At 49.7% G+C, this 23,232-nt stretch overlaps 1 protein-coding gene across 1 annotated transcript in view; it reads left to right on the forward strand.

Moving 5' to 3' along the window:
- LGR6 (leucine rich repeat containing G protein-coupled receptor 6) overlaps nt 1-23,232 on the forward strand; it is a 120,674-nt gene that overhangs the window by 82,624 nt on the left and 14,818 nt on the right. Inside the window, exons 7-12 of the mRNA XM_078441291.2 lie at nt 16,599-16,667; nt 18,722-18,793; nt 18,990-19,061; nt 20,363-20,431; nt 21,688-21,759; nt 22,922-22,987. Of these exons, the coding sequence (XP_078297417.1) occupies nt 16,599-16,667; nt 18,722-18,793; nt 18,990-19,061; nt 20,363-20,431; nt 21,688-21,759; nt 22,922-22,987 (420 nt within the window). The remainder of the gene's footprint in view (nt 1-16,598; nt 16,668-18,721; nt 18,794-18,989; nt 19,062-20,362; nt 20,432-21,687; nt 21,760-22,921; nt 22,988-23,232) is intronic.

Genomic DNA, 23,232 nt, shown 5'->3' on the forward strand with positions numbered 1-23,232 from the left:
CAGGAGAGGAGGACCTCCCAGGTCAGGCGTGAGCCACTGAGGTTGGGGCAGGGCTCACAGTGTCAGGGGCATGGCCACAGTGCTTTTGCCTCCCCTTCTCCACCTCCTCCCTCCTCCCCTGACACGCAAACGCATACCCGAGCTCCTGAGGTGAGAGATTTTCAAGAATCCAAAGCAGCCCAGGAGAAAATGCTGGGAGACAAGCTGCAACCTGAGGAAAGCAACGGTTTGGGGAAAACCGTTTGGCAAATCTAGCCCAGGAGGCCCGAGCTGTCTGCATTTGTGGTTGCGGAGGGGAAGGGAATGGGGGAGGCCAAGACCAATGCTCCATTTGTCTTTCCTGTGGGCGGGAGACCCAGGAGGCTGGTTGCTCTCTGGGGCTCGGCTTGAAGCACGACAAACGGCAGAGCTGGGTCGAGCTCCCCCTGTGTCCACCCCACCCCACCCCCCCGCCCCTGCAGCTGACTGAGTGCCCAGGAGTGGCATGTGGGAGGATGTACCCCAGCCTGGGGTCGGGAAAGTTGGAACCTCTCCCTGCCACTGTGCGTGACTTGGGCTCTGTGCTTCTCTTCTCTAGCCTTCAGAGACAGCTGGGCAGTTCAGACTGGACACTCTAGCCCGCTCCATCAACATACTAGAAAATTGAGGCCCAGGGAAGTGGCGTACCCAGAGTTACTCCCTCAGTTAGGGACAGAGCAAAATCTAGAATGTGTTAACTGAGAAAATACCATGGAACGTTCCTAGTTTAAGCCTCTGCTATCCTTAATCATCTGTGGGTGCTAGGTATTTGGGGGATCCAGATGTAAGGGAGAGCCATTGTCCTCTTAAGGCCCACACCCTCGTAGTCACCCTCCCTCGGGGGACACGAGAATTTTGGAGGCGGTGTTTGGAGGCTGAGCTACCAGGCATCAGCAGGGCAGGAAGGAGTCCAGTGTTACCTGCCCTGGAGTGTGGGGGCTGTTGGTTCTGCTGGGAAATCCAGTGGGGAGGGGACATGTATATCGGGTGTGGGTTGGCACCTCTAAAAAGCCACCTAGCAGCTCTTTCTTCACTTTTGGGGCACACTGCCTAATTCTTTCTCAATTAGCCACTGGATGGCTGCGCAGGGCATTTGGCTCAGCTCGTACTGGCTTCGTTACAAAGCAATCCTGCCGCTAAGTGCCCACTGTACCTTTCGTCTGGGAAAGTGCTTGGCTCGGTCACACAGAGCCCATGCTCTGCACCCACTGGACAGATGGGACAGGCGAGGCCAAGAGACAGGAAAAGATTTCCCGGCTTTACACTGTGGAGGCAGAATAGCCTCATTGACGAAGTCTATAGCTCGGAGCATCAGCCAGCCTGGGGAGCCTTGCCAGTCCTGCCAGCTGTGTGACCTTGGTCAAGGCGTTTGCCTTCATGAGTCTTTGCTTTCCGATCTGCAATATAATACCACTAATCACACTGATCTTCTGGGGTTGACATGTGGGTTACATGAGATGATGTGTGTAAGTCTCATACAGAGCCTGGGAAACTGTGTTAGGAACCTGCCCCGCACTCCGTTCTCGTCCCCATCCCCTCTTCTGAGGGCCTCAGTCTCAACGACACCCCTTCTCTCCCCACCCCTGAGGGATAAGTTCTTCTTCCAACTTTTGATCTCCAATTAAAAGGGGGGAAAGTGTGTTCTTTATCCTCTATCCCTCCCCCGCCCCAGCATTTGCCGGGGAGCCTGCAGGGGCACCCAGATGTGGAAAGGGGGAGGAGTGGCCGGGAGAATAAAAGGAGAGAGAAAGATAGTCAAACCTTTTAATTGTTGCATAATTAGCACAGTTTGCAGCCTCAGTTATTACTTTGGAGCTTTTCATGTGAGCGTCTTACTGGAAGGGTATTTCTCCCTCGGGCCCCGTAAATCTCTGCCACTTAGACCTCTCTCATCTCCGCAGCCGAGGGGAGATCAACCCCCCTCCTCCCCCCGCCCCAGCCCAAGCTGTGGTTTGGCTCTGTCTGCTGGCTTCTCTCAGGAGAGAGAGCAGCCCCCGGTCATGCCACCTGGGGAGGAGGGGCCAGGTACAGGCACTTCTCCTCATACCTTCATCACCGTCCCGGACCTTGTCAAGAAACCCCAGCCGGAGGCAGACAGGAAAAACTCTGCCCTGCACCCGCCACCTCCTTTCTGCTCCCGCAGTGAGGGTGTCCCACCGCTGCTGGGAAATTCAGAATCAGAGATGAGCCAGCTCTCTGAACCCTTGAAGTGCTGTTTCTTCGCCTTTCCAGATCAGACCAAGTCTGGAGATTTGGGATGAGTTGCCCAAGTTTCTATAGTTTGTTTGTAAAAGCGGTGGTAAGCCACTGGCATCCAAACCTCTTGCCCCCTAATACGCTGCCCCACTTAGCGCTAACTCCTGTGAGGGCAGCTTGATTACAGGACTTCCCAGGTTGACAAGAGAAAGTGTGACCAGCAACAATTCTGAGAAGGTTCTCCCCTGGCGTCCCAGGGACGTGAAACCAGGCCTTCATGCCCTTAGGTCTGTGCCCACAAATTCGTGCTCAGAGGCCACAGGGTGCTATTCAGGCACTATCAGATCATGACCCTTGAATCCCTAGTTATACCTACCAATAAAATAAAAGGCGGTGGGGGCGGGGGGGAAAGCCTAGCAAATGCAATTACAACCAAAGGGGACTGCCCCCACTTCCTAGATCTGGGAAATTGATGTCTGCGTCTTAGCTAAAATTCAGAGAAGTGAGGCCTAGAATGGATCTGGGGACAACACCTCACCTCCCTCGCGCCTGGACTATGATATCTGGGCCCTGTTATCACCTCATAAAACACATCAGAGCTATTGGAGTTCATGTACTGGCTGGACCTTTCCCCATTGGAGGGGGGCCCAGGATCACAGTGGAACAGAAACCTACTGGCTCTAGCTCCCTCTATAAAGCAGGACCAGCATTCAACTGAGGTCTGGGAGGAGAGGAGGGCAAAGCAGGAATTTATAGGATTCTGTCTTATAATACAAAATTGTGCATTCCTTGTAAAACCTCCTTTGGTGCCAGATGCCCCAGAGATGTTCTTCTGCAGAATATTTTTACCTCAATAGCTGCTACGGCTGCAAAGTGCGCCCCTGTCTCCATGTCATTGAAACCAGCCACACCAACAGATTTTGCTCTAACTTAGTCCTGAGAGTATCCGACCACCTCTCAGTCCTGGGCCCAATCATCTGCCCTCAGCTGGAATGGAAAACCAGACAGGTTTTCACTGGCAGCTCTTCCAGAGCTCAGGGGCATCCTAGAGTAGAAAAAGGACTGGGCTTGAGTCAGCACACCGGCATTCAAATTTTTTTTTTTAATGTTTATTTATTTTTGAGACAGAGAGAGACAGAGCATGAATGGGGGGGGGGGGGCAGAGAGAGAGGGAGACGCAGAATCGGAAGCAGGCTCCAGGCTCTGAGCCATCAGCCCAGAGCCCGACGTGGGGCTCGAACTCATGAACCGTGAGATCGTGACCTGAGCTGAATTCGGACGCTCAACCGACTGAGCCACCCAGGCGCCTCAGCACACCGGCATTCAGATGCTGGCTCCTCCAGCAGCATGTGACGTGCCCAAGTCACCTGACCTCTCGAGAGCCTCCGTTTCCACAGCTAGAAAATGGGGGTGATGTTCTACAATTCACACAATGATATTTACAGGGCCTGGAGTACTCTAAGTGCTCAATTTGTGTTGGCTTTCTCTTTCTGTCCTTCCATTTGATGCTGGATAGACAGCAATGGGCCTTTCCCCCCCGCCCAAGTTACTTCAATAACTTTTCTTCTTTCCTTCCCTCTTTTCCTTCCTTCCTTCCTTCCTTCCTTCCTTCCTTCCTTCCTTCATCTCATTCTCTCTCCTCCTCTTCTCCTCCCCTTCTTTTGACAGTGTGTCTTAAGGTGGCAGGCAGAGTGTTGCCCAGAGGTGTCATTCCATAGCCATCCATGGTGTGACTCATCTCCTCTATAGGGTGGCTAGGAATTCCCGGGGAATCAGGGCATGGCTACTATATTAGTTTCCTGTGGCTGCCATAACAAATTACCACAAATTTTGTGGCTTAAGAAAACCTCAGAAATGTATTCTCCCACAGTTCTGGGAGAGGCCAGAAGTCCAAAATCAAGGTATTGGCAGTGCTGATTCCTTCTGGAAGTTTGAGGCAGCATCTTTTCCCTGCCTCTCTTACCTTTGGTGGCTGCTGGCTACCCTTGGCATTCCCTGGCTTGTAGATGCGTCACTCCAATCTCTGCCTCGGTCTTCACGTGGTCTTCTCCATGTCTTCTAAGGACACTTGTCATTGGATTTAGGCCCATCCTGTTAATGCAGGATGATCTCACCTCAAGATCCTTAGCTTAATGACATCTGCAAAGGACCTTTTTCCAAATAAGGTCATATTCACAGGTTCCAGGGGTTAGGATGCAGACAGATTTTTGAGGGGGCTACAATTCAACCCACTATCGCTACCCACTGGCAGGTTCCCTGGCAAAGTGCTCTTGGGCAAGCAGATGGGTGGAGCAGAGGTTCACATGAATCTTGTCGATTTTCTTGCTAATCTTAAGGCAAGTGCTGATCATCCCACTGATAAGTTCCCACAGTTAAGAGACTCAAAGATATTTTTTTGCAGGCTGTTGGGTCTCATATCTCACTTCTCCTCACCCCCAACCTCCCCCACAACCACTTGTTGAGGAAGACGAGGCAGACATTGTGTATCCTTGTGTTACACGTGAGGAAATTGAGGCAGAGAGTGGTTGACTTGCTCAAGGTCATCCAATTCATTAAGAACCAGGACGAGAACCCGAGTTTCTCTGCCTTTGGCCTGGCTTCAGTCCGTCAGACCACACTGCCTCTCCAGGCTAACCCTGTAAGAATTGAGGAACTCTTTCCTCGCCAGTTCTTAATCATCTTACATTTGTGGGTTTATTAGCTGCAAATTTGTGGGGTTTTGTGGCTTATAGAGGAATTTATTGTTCCATATAAAACTTTTTTTCTGGCTTTCCACACAGAACCACTAATGACTTCTCACAGGCAGAAAATCGAACTGCCCAATGAGTTTGTCTTGTGTTCTAATACCATGGCAAGTTATTAATAGTTCTTCCCGGTACAACATTCCCTTTCCCATCGCCCTGGTGCTTGGGGTAGCCAAGGTCACCATTCTTGTCACTGCTACCCTTTCCTCCTCTGCTGGCAATGGGGCCAAAGCTTCCGCTCTGAACTTCCGCTGCTCTCACAGGCACCCTGGCCAGCCCATCTGCAGTGGAGGGTGATGGGAGGTTAAGGGAGTGGGGTGGGGAGATGGGCACTGATGGAGCCCCGGGGAAACCACTTGGCAGCTGGTTCTCTGGTAGACACCATGGAGAGGAAACGAAGATGTTCAGGTCTGGCCCTTAATATCTGTGGGAAGGAAGAGCTGCTAAGAATCAATAATTACCACTCTCTTTTTCTGTTTCGTTTGATTTTCTCATTTCATAAATACCTATTGCGTTTCTAGTATGTGCCAGGCCACCATTATGAACACGAGGGAAACATTTATGAACAAGAAAAATGCAGCCCCTGCTATCACAGAGACTGAAGGGTTCTAGACCAGGAGTCCTGAGTTCTTTTTTTTTTTTTTTAAGTTTATTTATTTACTTTGAGAGAGAGAGCACGCACACATGCACAAATGCGTGAGCAGGGGAGGGGCAGAGAGAGAGGGAGAGAGAGAGAGAGAGAGAGAGAGAGAGAGAGAGAATCCCAAGCAGGCTCCACACTGTCAGTGCAGAGCCCCACATGCACGCAATGTCAGGAACTGTGAGATCATGACCTGAGCCAAAATCAAGAGTCAGATGCTCAACTGACTGAGCCACTCAGGCGCCCCTAGATGGACTCCTTTAAAATACAAATTAGGTCATGTTACTCTTCTATTCAAAACCCTCCAGTGGCTCCCCATTATACTCTTGGAAAGAAACCAAAGTTCTACAAAGTTCTGGAAAGAAGCCTACAAGTTCTGCAAGGTGTCGGGTGATGTGACACCTTGCTACCTCTCTGGCCTCACCCCTCCTTCAATCTACTCCAGGCACAGTGGCTTCCGTGGATACACTAGATAGATATGCTCCTGCATCAGGACTTTGTACTGACTGTTTCCTTTGTCTGGAATGTTCTTTCTACAATTATCTACCTTCTCCGAGACTGCCCAAATGTCACCTTTTTAGCGAGGTCCTCCCTGATCACCATTTTGCAAGCACTTCTTATCATTTGCCATCTCCTTTTCCTACTTAATTTTCTCTATAGCACTCACCAATATGATATTTATGTTATTATTTATTTATTCAGGTTGTTTGTTATCTTTCTCCCACCTTTCCATGAGTTTTTTTTTTAATTTTTTTTAACATTTATTTATTTTTGAGACAGAGAGAGACAGAGCATGAATGGGGGAGGGTCAGAGAGAGAGGGAGACACAGAATCCGAAACAGGCTCCAGGCTCTGAGCTGTCAGTGCAGAGCCCGACGCGGGGCTCGAACTCACGGACCGCGAGATCGTGACCTGAGCCGAAGCCGGACGCTTAACCGACTGAGCCACCCAGGCGCCCCTCCATGAGTTTTTTTATGTTTATTTACTTTTGAGGGGGGAGGAGAACAAGCAGGGGAAGGGCAGAGAGAGAGGGAGACAGAGGGTCCAAAGCAGGCTCTGTGCCGACAGCAGAGAGCCCAAAGTGAGGCTTGGGAACTGCGAGATCATGACCTGAGCCAAAGTCAGATGTTTAATTGACTGACCCACCCAGGCACCCTCTCCATGAGTTTTTGTAGCACCTGACACAGTGCCTGGCATGGCGAAAGTGCTCAATAAATATTTGTTGAACAAATGAATGGATATATGGCCCCTGGCAAGTCTCTGCTCCTCTTTGAGCTTCAGTTTCTCCATCTGAACCATGAGAGCATTGGACTATCCGATCTCTAAGATTCATCCCAGCTCCGGTCATCCATACTAAGTGCTGTGCAGAGTCTCCAGACCAGACCTCTTCTAGTAAAGATGGAGAAACGAAGCCCTGGACATGGGCTGAACTCACAGGGATGGTCCCTCATCCTTGCCTTGGGGCAAGGTCCTCTGCCCCAGTTGAAGCTCAGGATCCTGACATTCGACCAGTGAGTTGAAGTCACTAGGACAAAACCTCAAGCTACATTCCGCCCAGACCAGGGCAACCTCAAAGACCTCAGGTCCCCTGCATTAACGGGCCCATGGCATCCAGGTGAGGGAGGTGCTGCCCACGGGTCTGCCCACATCTAGATGATGGGATCCTATTATACCATTTCTAAGTGTGGCTAAGGCTTTTCTGGGGGAGGGTGGTGAGAATATGAAATGTTTATGCACCTTGTCTACACCTTCAAAGAATGTGGGAGAAGACTTAGGTGGAATGTGATGATTGTCTTTGAAAGATCACACATATTTTATGGTCTTCCAGCTGACAGGATGAGGGCCAAGAGAGGAAGTAAGGGTGGTGCTCTAGCTTAGGATGAGGAAGGCTTACTTAATCTGCAGAATAGCCCCACTGTGGCCCCCTTAACGCCCAGCATAGTCGGTGAGCCCTGCCATTTGCATGGTCCGGGCAGAAACTGGATCCTTGTTCCCCTGGAATCTCAGAGATGAGTCCCGTGCGGGGGCAGATTGGACTGTTGCCTTTTACCTCCCTTCCGGTTCTGGGCTTCTCTGATCCCAGGTGCTTTATTCGGGCAGGACAACAAGTAACCTCAGTGTCAAAGATCGGCAACTTTCATTAAAATTGGCGGTGTTATTGCTTCGGATATTTTCTGAATTTACTTTCTGGCGGAGAAGCGAGCGTAGGTGGAGGGAGGGTAGGAGGAAGGCGTGTCTGTATCTCTCAATAGAAACCGATGACAATTTTACTAATTGCTGCATTTATTAATGGGTGGCCTTTTATGTAGGTTGTTTAGAAGGTAAAACAATGCTATTAGTCATAAAGTCTTTGTTGGTTCCTGGCTTGCCAGGTTATCTGCCCCAAGCATGTGAAGTCAGATGGAGATAAAGGCTCAGTCTGCAATACAGGAAGAGCAATTAAGTCATGTATTCATCGTGCCTGCCCGCTTTTGTTACGGGCCCTTTGGGAGAGAAAAATGGTTCAGAGTTTACAATCAGAAACGTCCGTGTTTTGTGTTTCACGCTGGGGAGCTAGGCTCACCCACATTCCTCCATGTGCCCTTATCTGTGATCTGGCAATAAACATAAATATTAGCCTTGAGAATAAAAGTGTAAGCGGAAGCCCAATTAATTATGTTAATCTTCCTTTATTGTTGTGAAAAGTAGATAGACCAACTTGTGTGTCTGCTGTTGCAGTGTCGGATGAATGGAAGTGCCTGTTCTGGTGTCTAGTGTCTAGTAAAAGAAAGAGGGGGAAAGAATTGGCATTATTTGAGTATCCAGACCAGGGTCTGGGCCGGATGAACAGAGTAGCCTTATGTAATGGGCATCCCTGATGTACAGGTGAGGAAACGACTGAGCAAAGTTAACTGGCTAGTTCGAGGTGATCCTGTTGGTACACAGTGGACAAAGCTGTTTCACTCTAAAACATGTAACACACAAATAGACATCTAGCCTAACAACCAATTGGTTTTGACATGCTTGTTAGCACCCAAAGAGACTCCCACAGGGAGAAAGCCTTGTGTGCCCCCCCGCAACTCACCCCGTTTATCCTTCTTCCCACTCTCCCTAAAACTTTTTTCTCAGCCCTGCTACTTGGAGCCTAGCCAGGCTGCAACTCTGGGTGGTATACAGAAAAGATGTTAAACCAAGAGCCAACAGGCCTCGGCTCTGGGACTTGCAGTGATTTACCTCCTGTCTCTGAGCCTCAGTTTCCTTATCAATAAAAAGAAAGGGCCGGACAAGATGACTGCTAAATCCTGCCAGCTCTGTGCTCTGAGTCCATCGTGAGGCTCCCCAGAGATCTCAGGAGTTGGCCATTCCTGCACAGCCAGATGGAATGGAGAACATTGGGGATGTGGGTCCTTGAGCAGCTTGGGGCTTGGGTCACCTGCTTAGCTACTTTTACCGATTGTGTGGGTCTACCATCAGTTTTGATTGGATTTGGCTGGAAGCAGCTGAGCAGATGAAGGGGCATATCAGCCATGGACAGCTGCAGCCTCTGGACTGAATTCCGGCTGGAGCTGGGAATGGTTTTTCTTTAACCTCAGCCCTCCCCTGCCTGCTCCCAGCTCCTGGGAGCAGCATACAGAATAATTCTCTTCCTGGGCTTCTGGCTGATTCTGGGCTATTAAAGATAAACTATAAAGCCGTGGATGAGCTTTTCTGGGGAGGTTTAGGGCATCATAAAGCACCTTGCAATGGAGGAATCGGATCAAATCAGCTTGTGGCCTGATGCGGGTCTTTCCTGCGATTGCCGAGAGGCTGTATGTTGGCTTCTGATCCCGAGGGGCTGAGACACTGCCCCAATGTGGCCAGCCACAAAGGCCAAAGCAACTCCCATCTCCAGGCCTTGACAGTGGCTCAAATGATCATTCTTGACAATGACCATACGCATATATGGCCTTGTGCCTGGGCTTCGGGAGACTCAAAAGGGAGCTCATGTGCTTCCTGATAGTGGCAAGCTTCCTGTCTCATGGGGAAGGCACTCTGTACACAGATAACCCCATTCTGGACTCAAACTGCCTGAGCTTCAGTCCCAGCTCTTTCATTCATGGTCAAGTGATTGCCTCTCTCTGTGCCTCAGTTTCTCATCTGCAAAGTGGAGATAATAATAAGTATTTACCTCAAAGGATTGGCATGGGAATGAAATGAATTAATATATATAAATCACCCAGAATCGTGACTATTACCTAGTAATTACTCTGATTATTATCGTTATCACCACCACCACCACCACCACTATTATTATTCTAATATTAAGCATGTTTCTGGAGAAAACATCAGAAAAGCACTGAGAGAGTGAGTGATTCATTCTGACTGCAGGGATGGGGCTGGGTACATGAAGGAAGGTATATCTGAGCCTGGACTTCAAAGGGAGCTAGGATTTTGACATCTAAGACTGGGGTTAAGGGCATCCCAGGCTGAAAGCGTGAGGGGCACAAGGAAACACACGAGGCTGTGAAAACACATGGGGCTGAGATGGTAGACGGAGCTGAAGGTGTATAGCATCAGAGCCCATTGAGGACTTTGAACTTTGGTCTGTAAATAATGAGGAAGCCTTTTCAGATTTCTCAGCAGGTGAGTGACACAGTCTGTTTGGCATTTCAAAAAGATCTTCCTGGCAGATGTGTAGTAGTGAAGAGTGTGGACTCCGGACTCGCACTGCCAGGGTTCAAATCTTGGTTGTGATGGTGAATTAGTTCATTTCTGGATCGTGTAATAGTCCAAAGAGGGTGTTTCTTCTTGGCAAACGGCCCTCCTCCATATGGTGACTCAGGGACCTGGCTTCTTAGGATCCTGCTATCCCTATCTCCTCACTGTCTTTGGCACCTAACTAGTGAAAGAGTAGAGAGACCGTGGAGGAGACAGGCTGGCTAGTTAAAAATCCTGCACTAAATGTAGGACATACCACTTCTGCCCACCTTCCATGGGAAAGCACACATTGCAAAGGAGGCTGGGAATACACTCTAGCCACATTTCTGGCTATTCCTCCCATTACCATAGGATAGCGCTGTCCAACAGAACTTTCCACAATGATGGAAATGTTCTAAATCTGTGCTTCCAATATGGTAGCCACTTGCCACATGGTATATCGAGCGCTTGAAGTGTCACTAGTGAAACTGAGAGCCGAGCTTTTATTTTACTAACTTGTAATTAATTTACATTTAAACAGCTGTGCATGGCAAGTGGCTGAAGGTGTTGGGCTTTGCTGTTGTAGAGAAAGGAGAGGGTGGATTTCGGTGGATAGTGATGTCTAGCATGACTGTTTAATAATTGGGCAGGTTATTGGACATCTCTGTGCCTCACTTTCCTCAACAGTAAAATGGGTATAATAGTGGTAACTACTTCTTAGGCTGTCGTGAGGATTAAGAGATCATTCAGGCATAGCATTTAGTGCCCAGCGTATAATCCGTGCTCAACCAAGGTTATCTTATGGATTACATCCAAACAGCACCAAATGAAGCAGGGCTTTGCCAATTATCCAAGTCATTGAATCTGTGTAGATATCCAAATGGGAAAATTCAGGCCACCCCACCAGCGTGTAGTTTGCAGAATTCCTTTTGACATTTGCACAGTTTTTATTCTCCACATTGCTCTACAAAAAATGGTCTTTGAGTTCACATGCCTTTTACTACATGTCTTTTCCCACTGTCTGTCAGGCCATTTCTGGAAGGATTCCTGATCAGGAACTGCAAAGGAAAGCTAGAACCACTCACTTCGGCTGCCTGGACATGAGTCCAGTGAACTGTATAAGGGCTCAGTGATAGCAAAATCACAGGTGACCCATCGTCCCATGGCCCCTGTGGCCTTGGGCAAGCCTAACAGTGAGTGCCCCTCAGGATTATCTTGTACCTTTCTTGACATCAACCTCAAAATCCTAAGGATGTTCCGCCAAATATTGTAGATACTCTTAAGAGTCCATTAATGCTTTAAGAGTCCATTAATTCATTCTTTAATTTATCTAGACCCGTTCATTTATTCATTCAACAAATATTTGTTGAGCTACTGTTCTGTGCCAGTATTTTGGTGTTTAGAATGTGAAACAAAGTTTCTATTTTCAACCTTCATTCTAGTGGGTGGGAAGAAATTTAGCAAACAAATATATGTCAGATATATTTATATATATTTTATATATATATATATTTATAATATATATATATTTATAATATATATTTATATTTATAAAGGAAAGCAGGATCTCTCGTTATCTATTGCTACATAAAAAACCACCCTAAAATGTAACGGTCTAAGACAATAATGTACGATTTCTCATGAATCTGTGGATCACTTGGGCTCATCTTGGGTGCTTTTCTGCTGGAGACTTTGCCTGGGCTCCCTGACCAGGTTGCAGTCTGCTAGAGGTTCAGCTATGACTAGAGGCTCTAAGATGCCTCATTCACATGTCTGTGAGTGGGACCTAGGTTCTGGCTGTTGGCTGGCCCTCTCCACAAGGCCTTCATTACCCAGGAGGCTAGTACGGGCTTCCTTGCATGGTGGTGGGAATGTCCCAAAGGAGGGCAGAAGTTGTGAGGCCTCTTGTGACTTAGGATTAACTCACACCATGTCAGCTCTGCCTTATTCTGTTTTGGTTAGTGCCAGTCACAAGCCAGCCCGGTCTCAGGGTTAGGGAGGCAGAAGCCATTTCTTTTTTTTTTTTTTTTTCTTTTAATATGCTTTATTTATTTATTTATTTATTTATTTAAAATTTTATCTAAATCTTAGTTTACATATAGTTAGTTAATATATAGTATAATAATGGTTTCAGGAGTAGAATTTAGTGATTCATCACTTGCATACAACAAGTGCTCGTACCAACAAGTGCCCTCCTTAATGCCCATCACCCATTTAGCCCATCCCCCCACCCACCTCCCCTCCAGCAACCCTCAGTTTGTTCTCTGTATTTAACTCTCTTGCGGTTTGCCTCCCTCTCTGTTTTTATCTTATTTTTCCTTCCCTTCCCCTATGTTCATTTGTTTTGTTTCTTAAATTCCACATATGAGTGAAGTCATATGATATTTATCTTTCTGTAACTGCCTTATTTCACTTAGCATAATACATTCTAGTTCCATCCACGTTGTTGCAAATAGCAAGATTTCATTCTTTTTAAATTTTTTTAAATGTTTATTTTTGAGAGAGAGAGAGAGAGAAAAAGAGAGAGAGAGAGCATGAGCAGGGGAGGGGCAGAGAGAGAGAGGGAGACACAGAATATGAAACAAGCTCCAGGCTCTGAGCTGTCAGCACAGAGCCCAATGTGGGGCTCGAACTCACAGACCGCGAGATCATGACCTGAGCTGAATCAGAAGCTTAACCAACTGAGCCACCCAGGCACTCCACAATTTCATTCTTTTTGATCACTGAGTAATATTCCATTATATATATCACATTTTCTTTATCCATTTGTTAATCAATGGACATTTGGGCTCTTTCCATAATTTGGCTGTTGTTTATAGCACTGCTATGAACATTGGGGTGCATGTGCCTTTTCAAATCAGCATTTGTGTATCCTTTGGAAAAGTCCTAGTAGTTCAATTGCTGGGTCGTGTAACTCTATTTTTAATTTTTTGAGGACCCCCCCCCCCATACTGTTTTCCAGAGTGACTGTACCAGAGAAGCCACTTCTTTTTTTTTTTAATGTTTATTTATTTTTGAGAGAGAGAGAGAGAGAGAGAGAGAGAATGCAAGTGGGGGAGGGGCAGAGAGAGAGAAGGAGGCACAGACTCTGAAGCAGGCTCCAGACTCTGAGCTGTCAGTGCAGAGCCTGACGTGGGGGCTCGAACTCACAAACCATGAGATCATGACCTGAGTCAAAGTCGGACGCTTAACCGACTGAGCCACCCAGGTGCCCTGAGAGGTCACTTCTTAATTGGAGAAGCCACAAAGGACTTGTGGCTACTTTTTCTCCTCCAGCTTTATTGAGATGTAATTGACATACGGTGCAGGTTTAAGGTTTACAGCCTGTTGATTTGGTACACTTACATATTGCAAATGATAAGACTTGGGACCACTTTCAATCTACCACACAGAGTAAAGGAACAGCAAATGAGGGGCCATGCTGTATTAAATAGAATGGTCAGACAAGGCCTTTCTGATGAGGTGTTATTTGGGCAGAGACCTGAATGAAGCGAGGGAGAAAACCAGGCAGATATCTGCAGTGTTCCAGGCGATGGAATCGTGAGCTAAAGCTCTGAGATCAGGCCAGTGCAATTCTTTGCATTTACGATAACACTGCAACATTAAGGCTTTAAGTGAAGGTGCTCTTACGTTACTTATAGGAAATCCGGTTCTCCTTGGGCAGCACTGGAGAATTCCTGAATGGGCTGAGTCAAGTTAAAAGGAGGTGGGGGGGGCACTTGATTTGGAGACATTGAGATGTGAGGGCGACTCCTTTATAAAATCTAAGACCAGAAAGAGTCCAACTACTTGCCCCTGCTGCCTCTATTCTCAAGCCTTGCAAGTAGAGTGTCCAGGCACCTCCTACTGCCACCTGTGGTAGAACTCCAGCAATGTGGAAATTCCCTGGTCCCAACTCCAGTATCTTTGGTTTCCATGAAAGTGCTTTGCACGTAGCCTGCCCTCAGCCTGCTCTCGTCCTTCCCCTCACATAGTCTGTGGGGAGCCTCTCCGTGAGTGAATCAAGGTTGGAGTCATTGGAGGGAAAGGTGTAGGATTCATGAAGGACGAGAGCAGAGCAGAGCAAAGCAGGAGGGTTTATGCTATAATTACCCAAAATCACCAGGGGAGTCGGAGTGTGATCGGGTAATTAGTGTGTGTTGGGGGTGGTGTGGGGGGGTGCAATTATCCGGCTCACTGGCTGCCAGACTGTTGTCACTGTTCTTCTGGCCCTTGGGCCGGGTTCCTGGCTCTACCTGTGGACTATTAAGTGTAATGACCCTGTCACGCAGAGGAGCCTGTCATTATGTCTGTGTTAACATGGTATTTACCCACAAAACCTGCCAAGTCACTCTGTGATTAAAGAGCCTCAGCATGGTCCCCTGCCCTGGCATTGGATAGTCTTCTCATGAAAGTTGTCAGGGCAGGCGTGGCTTTAAAAGGCTGAGAGAAGTTGGGCTGGGGTCATCCCGGGGGGCTCAAGAGGGACACTGTACCTGAGCACTCCCTCCCCACCATTGCCAAAGCCTGAGACCCCATACTCCAGCCACAGGAATCTGGAAACACCAAGACAACCCTGTGCAAAATCAGGCACATCTCCACATGGGGCTAACCGGTCGGCCACTGAGTGAAACAAGTCTACTTTGTTTTTTTAAACTACATGTTCACAGTAATACCTGCAATCCAGCATCCTCACACAGTTTATTCTAGTTTTTTTTTTTTAATGTGTATTGATTTGAGAGAGAGAGAAAGTGAGGTTCCAACTCATGAACCGTGAAATCATGACCTGAGCCGAAACCAAGAGTGAGTGGGACGGACACTCAACCAACTGAACCACCCAGCTGCCCCGAAACAGAAGTCAACTTTAAAATCTTAAAGGCTGGGGGGCACCTGGCTGGCTCAGTCAGTGGAGCACCACAGGCGACTCGATCTCAGGGCTGTGAGCTTGAGTCCCGTGTCAGGTGTAGAAATTACTTATAAATAAAATCTTTAAATAAATAAATAAAATCTTGAGGGTTGATCATCTTTTCTGAAGTCTCTCCTAGGAGGGGTAGGAAGGGAATCTGGTCACGTAACATAGAGCAAAACTCCCCCGAAAGTCTTCTGTGGCTCTTCCTCCCTACTTCCCGATCACATTTTACTGTCTTCCCCCAAACACAGGCACTCTCCCCACCCTTTGGCAGGGCTCCCCTGCCTTTGGGCCTTCTTTGTCACAGGCAGTTCCAAATCTTTTCTAATGAGAATCAGGTTTGCTCTCGGTGTTTTACATTTCTCCTCTCTCCCTTCCCCCTGTCCCCCTCGTGGCCTCAAGGGCACAAACACAAAAGACCCCTTCAGAGAGTGGACAAGCAGGGCTGTGAGCACCTGTGGGCCAAGAGTTTGCCCCTGGTGCCTAAACAATGCTGCCGTGAGCATCCTTATACAAATACCTTTACAGGTGGGTGTGGACTTCTCCCCAGGACAAACTCCTGGCCTTGAGGTGACTAGGTATGAATCTTGTCATTTCAAAAGATGCTGTCAAATTATGTCTAAAAGATAACACACATTTCAATTCCCACTAATCACTTATGAGAATGCATGTCTCCCCACATTCTTTCCAACTTGGGTTGCTACTACTTTTTAAAAATTGCCTCCATTGTTTTCTGATTATACGTGTGATACATGTTCATTGTAAAAAAAAAAAAAAAGGGAAACGAAGAAAAGCCTAAGAGAAAATAAAGACTAGCTGTCATGCCATCACCCAAAGATAAGAAGCACTGATCCATTTTTTAATGTTTATTTATTTTTGAGAGAGAGAGAGAGAGAGAGAGAGAGGGGTGGGGAGGGGCAGAGAGAGAGAGAGACACAGAGCCCGAAGCAGGCTCCAGGCTCCAGGTTCTGAGCTGTCAGCACAGAGCCCCACACAGGGCTCGAACCCACGACCTGTGAGATCATGACCTGAGCTGAAGTCAGACACTTAACTGACTGAGCCACCCAGGTGCTCTTGCTGGTGACAAGGTGCTAAAGATGGCCCCATTCTTTCCTCTGTCCCTCCCCCAGCCACTGACTGTGTCTCCAAAGGCTTGAGGGATTTTCCTCAGCCAACGGGGACTCTTCCTGAAGGAGTCAGTTGCAGGTATCCACATCCCTGAAGTGTCTCCTCAAAACAGTGCTGTTGCCAGGAAGACTTCCAGCCTGAGGATTTGTGGAGTAGGAATGGAATATGAACGTTCCAAAAATGTGTTTCCAGGCATTGACAGCTGGATCCGACAGATTGGAGAACGCATCTCTCCGGCCAATCCCAGAGCCAAGTTTCTGTTTTTCAGGGGCCCTGACGTGCCCTGTGAAGCCACCCTTCTAATGACTGCTCTTGCTTTCCGTCCCAGAGACCTGAATTATAATGAGCTGCAGGAGTTTCCTGTCGCCATCCGGACCCTGGGCAGACTGCAGGAACTGTAAGTCCCTCTGCTGGTTTCTGTGGGTGTCCTCCTCTCCCAAGGGCAGGGGCTGAAGCCAGTTCTGGGCCTCCCTCGCAGCCTCACCTCCCGGGGTCCTTGTAAAAACTGTAGCTGCGTGCCCGCTGCAGCCCTCCCCCCGTGCAGGTCTCAGTAGTCGCAGACCTCATTAGTGTGGCACTGAGCATTTCCGAGAGGTGTGTCATCGGCAGAAATGGCTCTGAGCCCTTCCACCCTAGAGAGACACATGGCACAAGACACCTCCTGGGAGGCTGGGCCTGGCACTGCCCCTGCCTTGGTTGGCATGTGTCTGGAGATGAATGAGGAGAGGAGCTGGGGGCTGGTCTCTGGGCTCATTCCTCAGCACCTGATCTCATGGGGAAGATCAGAAGCCCGATTTTGTTCCCCACAGTCACTACCTATTAGTATTCTATTTTAGCATCGACTGTGCCCAGCACTAAATACAAACAAAGAGTAAGATTGCCCTGGACTGTTCCCCCAGGATCCTTCAGGTCTGTTGAGGACACAGAGTAAAGCAGGCACCAGGACAGAGCAGCTTAGGGTCGGTATATAATTCTGGCCCTAATTGTCCAGGGGTAGCTAAAATGACTGGGAATCCAGAGTAATATACGAAGAACCTTGTAGACTAACACATGTGAGATGAACCTTAAGGGGTGGATGGAGTTTCAGTGGCGACGGTGGAAGACGAGGGAAGGCATTTCAGACAGAAGAACCATGGAGGCAGAGACCCAGATTGGAAGTTGAATGCGCAAGAGATGACCCCAAGGGAGACCAGGCTTACTAGAGGAGAGGCTCCCGGCAAACAGTAGGAGATCTACTGGGGGTAGAGTGGACTAGATTAAGGGAATCTGAGGTTGGTGAACAGAGCCCCACACTTACAGGCAGCCCAACATCTTTACTCAAACCACCGCCTGAGACCAGCCCAACTCCATGCCACCACCCCCCCTGGTCCCACCCCGTCCGAAGTTGGCAGGTGGGAATTCCAGGTGTGTGTAACAGTTGAGGAACAACCAGACCAGTTGGAGGGAAGGGTCTGAATGGGAAACTATTGTAAGTCCCCCTCCACTGCCACTGGGGTCCCAATGAGTATAGATGTGTGTGTGCACGTGCGCATGTGTGTGTGTCTATCTGTCTCTATCTTTCTACATCTATTGAGAGAAAGCTGCTTGAGGACAAGGCCTCTGTCCTATGAACTTCTAAACATCTCAAGGCTTAGCTCAGCACTAGACACAAAGGAGGAGTCCCAAATCATATAAGAACAAATTAACAAAGGAATGGAAGGTGGAAATAATAAGGAGAAGGGAAGAAGGAGAGAGAGGGGGTGGACGCCCAGAAGGCATGAGGAGACACTAGAAGTCTCCAGACAACAAGAAGTTGGCCTGGGGGTGCTGCTCAGCATGGATTATGTGCTTCCCAGTCCAATATTTATCTTGAGATGATCACCCCGACTAACCAAATGCATAATTCCCAGCTTCCAGAGCCCTGGAGATTAGCGGGTGCCTCCCTCCTCACTTCCACACACAGTAGGCCAGTCACTCAACATCCACTGTATCTCCCTGCTCCTGCTGCTGCTGCCTTTCTAGGTTCCTTAGTCTCCAGGCCTGGAGGCCAAGCCAGCCTCCATTCGGGGAGCAGCTCTCATCCCTGGGACCCTCAGAAGCTCTGCTTTTCCCACAGGCCCTCAGCTTCCTCCTTGGGGAACCTGTGGAGTTCCTGCCACAAGTGACTGAGGAGAGGAAGCCTCTCTTGGGATCCAAACTCAGCCTCCTGCTCCCAAGTTCTCCCCCCTTACCACCCCCCTTGCTCTCTGAGGCTCCACGCTTTACTCCCTTCACAATTGTCAGAGAAAAGGTTGGGTGTGTTATCAAATGAAGCAGAGACTTCACAGGCAGGAGGTGAACCTGGAATCTGGACTGATGTCTCTTTGGTCCTGTGGCCTTTCTGGTCAGCTTTCTGGAAGCTTCACGGAGTTCTGTGTCGCCCTCTCCATACCTTTCTCCAAGTCCTCACTGACTCATGGTATTGCCTTCCAGGGGGTTCCATAACAACAACATCAAGGCCATCCCAGAAAAGGCCTTCATGGGGAACCCTGTGCTGCAGACCATGTGAGTACTCGTTTCTCCTGTCTCTTGGTGCTGTGCGGTGTTTGGGGGACGGGCTGGGGTGGCAGAACTCTGGGAGGGGGTGCCTTCCCCTGTGTGCTCTTTCCTGGTGCCAAGGGAGGAGAAAGCAGAGATCTGCCTGGGTCCTAGCTCAAAGGGCCAAATAACTAAATTTGGTGTTTGGGTCTTTTTCTTCCAGACACTTTTATGATAACCCAATCCAGTTTGTGGGAAGGTCGGCGTTTCAGTACCTGCCTAAACTGCACACGCTGTAAGTTGGGCCCTAGAGCCTGCCACCGTCTGGACCTCTCCCATTCCTCACTCCTTCCGCTGCCTCCTGCCTCCCATCTGCAACTCTCTCACCCGCAGGGCACAGCACCCCCTGCCAGGCCTGGTCTCCTTCGGGGCTGTGGCCTCTGTTGGGCTCACACCTATTCCCAGCTCTGGCTGCACTTAACAGCCTCCCTTCACCTTCCTGTGCTTCTTCCCAGATCCCAAATGAATGAAGAGAGCCCTTCTCCATAGTCCAGGAGTTTAGTCTGGCCTCTTCAGAATCCTGCTCGGGGCAGCTGTTTCCATAAATACTTGCTCAAGAACCAATGACTGGGATAAGGGTCTGGTTCTCCAGTGACCTGGGAGCATGACTCCCTGGGCTCTTTGTGGCACTATCTTCATTGCTTTGGGCCCGAAGGCATTCCCTTGTTTCCTCTCTCCCATTGTGTTAAACCCCAGCCCAAGTTCCACTTCTGCAAAAAAACTTCCACGGATTACATTCCACCTGTGGCATCATAGTAACATAAGGAACATCTCTAACGCACATACTCCCCTTTCTTGTATATTATCACATTTCACTGTCACCCTAACCCTGTGAGGTGAGTGGTGTTAGTACAGTTTGTAGATGGATCCTGAGGCTCCCAGGCCCTGGTCAGCCTTGAGCTAGAACCCTTGACTCCAGATCCTAGGCTCATTTCTGGACCCTACTGCCTCCTTGTGGTCCTGTTGAGCGCAGACCTGTGTGGGTCCATGTCCTCATGGAGATAGAGGATGGTGGTGATGGAAAAAGCCAACAGTCTAAAACAATTTACGAGAACCAGTGGAGAGGTTGATAAAGCTTTAGCTGATGACACTTTAGGGGAGACTCTAGCTCAGGCTATAATAAGCAAACCCCAGCAGCCAAGGACTTTTTCAGTAGCACCCAAGCAGTAGCCTTTTAAACAGAAGCAGTTCCCATGCTCCTGTCCTGTGTTCTTTCTTTGTTCATTTGTTTTGTTTTGTTTTGTTTTGTTTTGTTTTGTTTTGCATGCTGGGGCCCTAGTGCCGGGTTGCCTGCTCTGTCTGGGCTACAGTGGGCTGAGCCAACTTAAGGAAATGGTGGTTTAGACCCTGCTGAGCCAAGCTCCCCCCATACCAGGGCCTGAGTAGCTGGAGTATTTTGAGGTTGGGCAGTGGTGGGGGAAGGATGATGTTTCCCAAAAGGGTAGAGTCTTGAGGGACGGATCAGTGATGGTAGGGAGCCCAGATTATCAGGATGCTCTGACTTCACCCTTCAGACGTTGTTGCTTCTGTTTCCAGATCCCTGAATGGTGCCACGGACATCCAGGAGTTCCCAGATCTCAAAGGCACCACCAGCCTGGAGATCCTGTGAGTGGATACACTTACCCTCTACCTCATCTGTGTCCCTCCTTTGCTCCCACGAGGTCTTCTGTCTGCCTGTCTCCTGGAAGTCTGTCCAAATTCTTTGCTTGCCCCTTATCTGGCCTGCTTCTGCTGCTGGCTCCAGCCTGGCCCAGAGGTCACCTGGCTCAGCCCCAGGTCACTGCTGCTGGCAAGGCAAGGCCAGGAGTGGCAGGTGGTTTGGGGGTGAGGAGGCTGGTCTTCTCTTTACTATGCTTGCATTTTTCAGGCATGACTTCAGAGTTCCTAACCCCAAGTCATGAGGGTGCTGAGGACCCCGCCACAGGGGGAGAAGGGTTGTGGAAACACATCTTCTTTGCCTTTCCGAAGCGTGATTCCAACAAGGATTTCTCATATGTTCTATCATTATAGACTGCCGGGTGGGGGAGGGGTGTCAGAGCGTAGTAGGCCCTCAATACATTTTAAAAGGATGAATGGAACAATCAAGCAAACACCCAGAGTGGGTGTTAGGAAGCCAACTGTCCTGCCCCACGTCACATGGCTCATTCATGGCATGGCTGGGACAGGAACTCTCCTCTGTGCCTCTATTGTCTTCCCCTAGATTTGCTGGCATCTGGAAAATTTTCCATGAGGGAAGTAATAGGTCCCCAAGAATGACCTCGGCCTTGGGTCTTCCTTGGGACACCCTGTCCCCAGCCAAACCTGCCCCCACAGCCCTCTCCGTCCCAGCCCCTGGTCCTCCCCTTCTTTCCCATCCCATCCCCCTTCCCCAGGGCACAGGGAGCAGGCTCTGTGCGTGGTTCCCATGGCTCCACTAGGGTTGTTTTGTTTAGTCTTTTCCTATCTACTCTGTGCCCATGGCTATCCCCCTTCTCTAAGGAGAGCAGACCAGATTCTAGTTCCTGTCCTACATAGCCAGTGTTGCTGGAGACCATTATGAGACAATGGGTGGGGACACGATGGGTGGGTGGGGTGGGCTGGGCACGCAGGAACTGTCTGCCAAGCAGAGAGCCCCTGGGCTGTGTCCCTCTCTGTCTGTTGCCCACACCTACCCTCCTCCAGTCCCAGGGGAGCCTGGTGCTCAGATGCCAGGCCTGCTGCCTTCTCTCCCTGCAGCCCCACCCCTGCCCTGTGCCTCCTGCCACTTCTCTTTTGTCAGCTCTGTGCTCCCATGTCAGTATCAGGCCCAGAGCTGGAGACGGGTGGCTGGGGATGGCAGGGCCCTGGGCCTGGTGCCAGCCCTGTCTCTGTTCTCTCTGCAGGACCCTGACCCGCGCAGGCATCCGGCTGCTCCCACTGGGGATGTGCCAACAGCTACCCAGGCTCCGAGTCCTGTGAGTGGTTCACGAGCATTCTCCAGTCTTGGCATTGTGCCCTTGTTCCCATGGGCTGGCAAAGGCCCCTCCCGCTCCTGTCCCGCTTGGTTACCTCTCTTCCTGGAGAGTGGGACACATTGGGCTGCTGCTGAGATCCTGCCCGAGAAGCACTGGGCTGTCCTCTCTTGTTCAGGGTAAAAAGACAACGGCCTTTGGAGTCAGACCAGGGTTGGAGGCTTAACTCTGCCACCTACTAGCTGCATGAACTTGGACTCACTCTCTAATGTCTCAGGGCTCCAATTCCTCACCAGCAAAATGTGGATAAATGGGTGAGGGTTGAAAAAAAGTTCATGTACAGCACATAGCGCTGGCCATGGTAGGTGCTCAATAAATGGCATTATTTACCTAGTAACAAGAAGAAAATTAGCCCCTTCTGCAGCCACAGAGGTATTTAAGTGGCCTATGAAGTCAAGGGGAGTTTTTCTTTCTCCCCTGAATCCAGCTGGAACCTGAGGCTCGTCCGCACGGACCGTAGCCCACAGCCGAAGATGGGGAGACTGACAGATGACACTCTGCACGCGAACAGAGCTAGACTGGGTGGAGACATGGGCTCCAGACCCAGCCTTGCCACTGACTGGCAGTGTGTCCTTGGCAGGCTCTGTCCCCTCTCTGTGCCTCAGTGTCCTCGTCTGTTAGATGAAGGGGTTGGGCGCCAGATGACCCCTAAGGACCCTAGCCTGTCCTCCCTGTGAACTCTGCACGGGGACGACGGGTGATGTTTACACAGATTGGCGTTGGCCAGCTTGCTCAGTAATGCTCGATATGTTCCGTGCGTTCAGTCTCCGAAAACCCTCACCCTCTGCTCCTTTTCTCGTCTCCATGCCCCTCTCACTTCCTGTGCCCTTTCCCCCAGGACCCTCCCAGGGTCCCTCAGGCCTTCATATAGATGAGGCAGCCCTGTTGGAAAAATGCCACATCATCCCCATCCAGGCCCTGCAGCGAGGAACCAGACTCAGCAGGGGGAAGGGGCGAGAAGTCCAATTGCCTTGAGGTGTGTCGACAGCCAAGTCCCTGCAGGGTCCTCCCAGCCCTCGGCTGCCTGACAGGAAAGCCCGTCCTGGCCAGAGCCTCTTCTCCTGGCCCCCAGTTCACCCTAACCTGGTCCTTCTCTCTTCCCCAGGGAATTGTCTCATAATCAAATCGAGGAGCTGCCCAGCCTGCATAGGTGTCAGAAGCTGGAAGAAATGTGAGTGGGGGCCGGGGGAGGGCAGGGGTGACGGCAGGCAAGCCCAACTCTGGGCAAGTCTGAGGGAAGGGAGTCAGAGAGTCTGAACTTTCTCCCTTCTCTGAGCTTGTTGAACTCGGAGGTTTGGGCTGGGAGCTCAGCAGAGGCCTGGGCGAGGCCCCTAGGGACCACAGAGCTGACACCCAAGCAGAGTCTCAAGGTGGCTCATTGGGGGTCACTAATAACAATGAAAGGCAGTAGTGATT

Source organism: Panthera onca, chromosome F1 (assembly GCF_046562875.1).
Source record: "Panthera onca isolate mPanOnc1 chromosome F1, mPanOnc1 haplotype 2, whole genome shotgun sequence".
Classification (NCBI taxonomy): domain Eukaryota; kingdom Metazoa; phylum Chordata; class Mammalia; order Carnivora; family Felidae; genus Panthera; species Panthera onca.